This window comes from Neophocaena asiaeorientalis, unplaced genomic scaffold (assembly GCF_003031525.2).
Source record: "Neophocaena asiaeorientalis asiaeorientalis breed wild unplaced genomic scaffold, Neophocaena_asiaeorientalis_V1.1 scaffold703, whole genome shotgun sequence".
Lineage (NCBI taxonomy): Eukaryota > Metazoa > Chordata > Mammalia > Artiodactyla > Phocoenidae > Neophocaena > Neophocaena asiaeorientalis.
Window position 1 is genome coordinate 2451121 of NW_020174434.1, and position 6085 is coordinate 2457205.

At 60.5% G+C, this 6085-nt stretch overlaps 1 protein-coding gene across 2 annotated transcripts in view; it reads left to right on the plus strand.

Annotated features, from left to right (window-relative positions):
• The window catches only part of EIPR1 (EARP complex and GARP complex interacting protein 1), an 89842-nt gene extending 83999 nt beyond the window's left edge, over positions 1–5843 (plus strand). For both annotated transcript variants that reach the window (XM_024756939.1, XM_024756940.1), the window contains 3 exons: positions 1676–1843; positions 3030–3182; positions 5257–5843. In XM_024756939.1, the coding sequence (XP_024612707.1) occupies positions 1676–1843; positions 3030–3182; positions 5257–5431 (496 nt within the window). In that variant the 3' untranslated portion in view covers positions 5432–5843. The remainder of the gene's footprint in view (positions 1–1675; positions 1844–3029; positions 3183–5256) is intronic.
• The last annotated feature ends 242 nt before the right edge of the window (positions 5844–6085 follow it).

The following is a 6085-nucleotide window of genomic DNA, read 5'->3' on the forward strand; positions in this document are numbered from 1 at the left end:
TGAAAGCTGTGCGCTGGATGTCGGGACTGGAATCCATTTCTCCAGGGCCTGTGGCTATCTTTTCCCGTTTTCATTGTTCTTTGAAGGATGTGTAGATTTTGGTATCTAGATGAGAACCTTGAAGACTGACATTACAGACCCCAAAGCCAGGGGGCAGGAGGGGCCCTGGGAGGCAGCGCCCTGCTGCTCCCCTGCCTGCTGTCCCTGGGGGGATGGGCAGCAGGCGACCCCGGGGCTCTTCTCCTTGGAGTTGAGTCTCTTCTGCAAACAGCCTGGGTGTTGGTGCTTTCAGTGCTGCTTCTGGAATGTATTGTGCTTTTGTATTCAGATCGCTGGCCCCAGAGCCCCAGGAAAGCTGAGTCGATACTCTCTGCCTGTGTGACTCCCCCCAGCTCCCTAGGACCTCGCCGGGCTTAATTTTATTCATTTCCCTGTTTCACTCGGAAGATCTTAAGGTTCGGGTATCTTATTTTAGGAAAAAAAATTAGGCTATTGGGAAGGTTCAGGATGTAAAAACCGGTTCAAGATTTAAAAGTGGTTTGGGGCCGGAAAACCCAACATGGGAGAAAAGATGAAAAGGACTGAGGTCATCTGGCGTGAGATGGGTCTGTGGAGACCTTGGTTTCGGGCGAGGGAGCTGGTTATGGGAGCAGTCCCAGTGGGAGCCGTGCAGAGCACGAGGTCCAGTGTTTGCAGGAGAGGTGAAGTCACAGCCGAGGGAGGAAGTGGAGCGGGCAGAGTGGACTGAGTGTCTCGTGGGGATGACTCTGGGACTGGCGGGGGCCCCTGTCCATCCTGCTGGGACACAAGCTCTTCGTCTGAAGCCACTGTCCTGCCACAGGTGACCTGCACCTCTGGTTTGCGTTTGTGGTATCAGAGGGGGTCGCTGCAGGAGATGGAATATTCTGATTCCGCACCCTGCAAGGAGCAGCCTGGAGGTGGATGGCGGGGCTTCAGTTAGGTCTGTGTGTGCATGTGTGCCTGCACCTCTGTGCACACTGGTGCACCCACATGTGGGTGTGTACACGTGCATGCGTGGGCATAGGTACCCATGCGTGTGCATGTGTGTACGGCTGGTGTGTGCATGCCTGTGCATTGTGTACACACGTGCAAGCACGCACGAGCTCTGAACAGCGGTGGGGCCGATTGGGCCCCGTGCCCGCCCTCGCCCAGTGTCGGCACTGGGTTGTGTGCGAGGATGAGGCCCAGCCGTGACGAGCACTGTTTCCTTCCGTGTTTCTACAGCTTTCCCAGCCTTTCCTTCCTTTTCTCTGTCTCCATCTCCCGATACCAACAGCGCTGTATTCCGCTTCCCAGCCCCTCCCTTTTCATTCTGTCTCACTGCGTCCTTCCAGACGTTGGTCAGCCTTTCTGTCCGGAGCCTGTCTCTGCTTCTCCACGGCAGTCTCATCCCTCCGGATCGCTCTCGTCCTCAAGATTCCAGGTCACACCTTTGAGCGCCGCCAACCGGCCACCCTCCTGCAGGGTCGCAGGCGTGCACTGCGCGCAGGAGCGCCCCGCCTGGCTCCTGCGCTGGACGGGGTCCGGGAGAAGGTGCAGGGTGCAGTCGCTGGCTTCCCTGGTCCCGCCTCTCACCCGTGCCCGTCCCCTCTGCCCCTGCTGGCTTCCCTCGCCCCGCCTCTCACCCGTGCCCGTCCCCTCCGCCCCCGCACAGCCAGATCTACTGCATAGAGAGTGCACACGGCCAGCTGGTGCGGGACCTGGACTTCAACCCCAACAAGCAGTACTACCTGGCCAGCTGCGGGGACGACTGCAGGGTGAAGTTCTGGGACACCCGCAACGTCACCGAGCCCGTCAAGACGCTGGAGGAGCACTCCCACTGGTGCGTTCCTCGCGGGCCGCTTGGGGGAGGGGCTTAGGCAATTTATTTTGCTAATGACTTCACCGTTTGGAGAGGCGCAAGCCAGCTTAGTTTGTGCTGCCGTGAATCATTCAATCAACCCCGTTTTACTTTTCCTAAAGGAACACTAATTCCAAATCTGAGTGTTTGTGATTCGTAAACGTAGGGAGAGAAGAAAAACACTAGATTCTGTTTTCCCTTGAAATGGTGCCGGTTCAAATGGGCGAAACTGAGCATGCACAGATGTCCACGTGGCATGTACACAGCGCAGGGAGGCCGGGAGCTGCCCGGCCTGGCAGCAGGGGTGGGCCAAGTCTGTCCAGTGGTGTCACTGCAGCGGGGCTGGTGCCGCTCTCAGAGGGAGTGCGGGATGGCCGTGTGCAGGGGCACGCAGAGTGCCCAAGACTGGCCGTTCTCCCTGAGACGCTGTTTTTACGTAGATGCCACGTGCTGGCTACTTTTTGCTAAGTGAAAGAGATCGAGTCATAGAAAATCGTGCATAGTATGAGCCAGTTTTTATTCAAATAAAGCATGTTGTGTGTACATGCTTGTGTGTGCTTATATGCATGTGTGTGTGCTTACGTGTTTGTCTCCATGCGTGTGCTTGTGTATGCATGTTCGTGTGTACTGGTGTGTGTATGCGTGCTTCTTTGTGCATGCGTATGGGTGTGTATGCTTGTGTGTGTGTGCACTTGTGTGCATATCTGTGTGTGTGTGTATTTACCACCTGAATGCTGGAGTATGGTTTGGACAGGTTCAGTGAGTGGCCGTAATTCCTGTGGTCTGGGGAGGCGCTCCGTCCCCTGGCCCCGAGCGGCAGTCCAGCTCTCCGCTGTCCCCTGGGTCTGCCGGTGGGCGGCCCAGCTCACAAGCTCTTGGGCCTAGTGACCCGGCCAGAGAGCAGCCCTTGGGAGGCTGCCCTGGGGTGCGACCTATGTCACAGGTTCTCTCTAGTCCGTATTTTGCTTCTTGGGCAGCCTTTGCCTTTAGAATTCTGGAAAGCCTGTGTGGCTCCTGAGCAGTAAGCCTCCCCGCTGGGGTCCGTGCTGCCATTTGGTCTCTGCTAGTCAGGATTCAGGTTTCAGAGCCGTGCCACGCGCCTGCCCCTGCTGGGAGCCACCCAGTGATAGACAAGCGGGTGGGACCCGGCCTCCCTGTCCTCCCACAGGGTGTGGGGCGTCCGATACAACCACTCGCACGACCAGCTCGTCCTCACGGGCAGCAGTGACAGCAGGGTCATCCTTTCCAACATGGTGTCCATCTCCTCCGAGCCCTTCGGCCACCTGGTGGACGACGACGACCTGAGCGAGCAGGAGGAGAGGTGAGCGCTCCGGTGCGCGGCTCTCGGTGTATGGGCGTGGCTGTGGGCGTGGCTCGGTCCCTGCGGCTGGTGTCGGGCGTGTCCACCCGCAGGCGGGCGGCTGCGGGCCATGGAGTGGAGTCGGGTAGGGCAGCCGTGCCGTCTGCTGTGGCCTCTGAAACACGTGTCTGTCCACGTTCTTACTGAGCGTCACACGTAAGGTTGTGAGGACCGTGGCCCTTCTGCAGCCCTGGGGAGTGAGAAGCAACCTCCGCCGGCCCTCGTAACACCCTGTGGGAGAGGCGGCGGGCGTCCCTCCTGGCCGTGCCGTCCTGAATCAGGTCGTGGACCGGCCACCCTCGCTGGCAGGTGTCAAGGCGGGGACTTCGGGCCCAGACCTGGCCCGGCCCCCCCGCACTGCTTCCCCCGAGATGCTGGGCACCATGCGGGAAACCTCGCTGACTGTTCCCACAGCTTCACCATCTTGGCTGAGTATTTTCCAAACTCTTTCCAATCCTAATTGCTCTGCTTGGGGGCTCTCTCTTCACAATGGGGTCCTGGGGTTCGGGGCTCATGCAGGGCGGCCTGGTCCAGGGCAGCGGTGGCGGGGTGAGCCCGTGTCCTGTGTCAGCAGCGTGGGTGTAAAGGAGACGCGTCTTGTTCCTGGAGTGGATGCGCCTTCGTGTGCGGCGCTGCTTGCCGTTGTGATTCAGAGCTACCGTGGAGTTGAGTCTCCCGCCTCCAGGGCAGGAGGTTCTGGAATAAAACCCCGTCGAGCTGAGTGGTCTGAGCCGTAAAATACGAGAGGGGTTTGTCGTTCTGTTTGGAGACTCTTCACACTTTTGCTGTCTGATTTCTTCCTCTGCCCACCTGAGATGAGCCTAAAATTCCTGTGTGAGAAGCTGGCTGGTGGCAGTCTACCGATTGTCTCTCTTGAGAGAAACGCAATTATTTTTCTGTTCAAACTGAGTATTTAGATACAGTTGCAGCGGCTTCAGTCCGGCAACCTACCACGTGCAGGGCTTGGGTGTTTTCTACTGTCCTCTCTTCTCATGGCCAAGCAGGCGTCTGAGCCCTGTCTGTACCGGGGACAGAGCTGGTGGCCCCTTCGTTGGCCCCGTGTGTTAATCCAGGGGTCCTGCCTGCACGTGGGCAGCTTCAGAGAAGCGCACTAGGAAGGAAGGCGCGTGTGGCTGGCAGGCATGCCGGGCAACGGCACTGGCGCGAGGTGCCTCCACGGTTTCCCGCAGGCCTGCTCCTGGGGTTGGTCCCCATGTCTTAGTGAGTTCAGGAGAATGGGAGTCCCCTGAGGACTTGTATGCGGTGTCTGTACCCGGGCATTTGCTGGCCACCGCAGGTTGGCTTCCTGGGAGGGTCGGGCCGTGGGATGCCTGAGGGTCCGAGCTGGGGGGCACATGGAGCGGGCTGTCTCCTGGGAAAAGTCCCAGATTGCTGAGAGCTCCTTGGGTAGAAAGAGCCACGAAATGGGGAGAAAAGTGCTGAGGAGGCCCTGCTGGGTGGAGAAGCAGCCCAGCGTGTGGCAGGCCTGTGACCTCGGAGGCCCAGGCAGGCGGCCCGGCTCTGTGTGCTCCCACACAGGGCCGCGCACGTGAGCACCGCCCGGGCAGGCGTCCCAGGGAAGGGGCTAGCGACTCCCATGTGAACGGGGTGCCGGGAGGAGTCACAGCCCAGGCCAGGGCCTGCCGGCCTTCCGGCCCCTCACCCTCGTCCTGAGCAGGGCTCCCCATGCCCACCCCAGGGGGCTGTGCCGGCCGGTCCCCAGGTCCCTCTGGCAGATGTCACAGGAGTTTTGGCCGTTGTCCACTTAGCCCCATGAACGTTCCCCAGCCCCTGTCCCCCGAGCCCGAGCACGTCCTGCCATGGAGGGAGGTGTTAGGCGGTAGGGGGCCCCCCACGAGCCACGAGGGCCCACGGCTGGGGACGGGATGGCTCTGGGCTCCCGCAGGGGCGCCCCCGTTGGCCCCCTCGGCTCCTGGGGACTGCCCGATTGCGCAGGTGAGAAGACCAGGCCTGCTGCCACTGCTGGGCAGGGCGCCCGCCTCACTCACGCACGCGTGTCTCTGGTGCCTTGTAGGAGCCAGGAGCCTCCCCAGGACAGCGTCATTGCCACCTATGAGGAGCACGAGGACAGCGTGTACGCCGTGGACTGGTCCTCAGCCGACCCCTGGCTCTTTGCCTCCCTGAGCTATGACGGGAGGCTGGTCATCAACAGGGTACCCCGGGCGCTGAAGTACCACATACTGCTCTGACCTGCCAGGCCGTCCTTGGGCAGCTTCCCAGCCGCGGACAGCCGTGTGGCGGGCGTTGGCTTTCCAGGCGGAGCCCCGTCTGGGAAAGCCAGCATCACTCTGCTCTGATGCGAGCACCTGTGAATAGTGACGGAGCATCTGCCAGCCGACCACCGGCACCTGAAGTCTCCCCTTGCCGGAAGCGGAAACACCGTCCCCAGACTGAGCTGGGGCTCCGCGGGCTGGCCTCTGCCTGGTCACTGCCTACTTCCTCTTTTCGCTTTTAAGGCTGTCGGGAGTCTCTCTGTAATTTGCTTCCATAATGTTGACTCATCTTTCTCTCAAGATTAAAAACGAAATAAAAGGAGCAGGGCCATGCTGCATGGGCTCCAGCTCTTTCTTCAGGAGCTCTGCCCCCGGTATGGCCCCATCACCCGGTCTCTGTTCATGTTCTCCGTGCTGGCCCAGGAAAAAAGGCAGATGGGCCTCCCGTGCTTCGTCCTGGGCTTGACCTGCCCATGCTCGGGCCTGGCCTGGGGGAGCCCTGACGCTGTCAGTGACCAGGGGTCTCCTGCCGGCCTTGGGCCCCATCCCCGGGCATGGTGCCCCACTGGGTCCTGTTCCTTTACTCCGATGGCATCCTCATCGCCTGGAGGTCACATGCGTGTTCCTGGG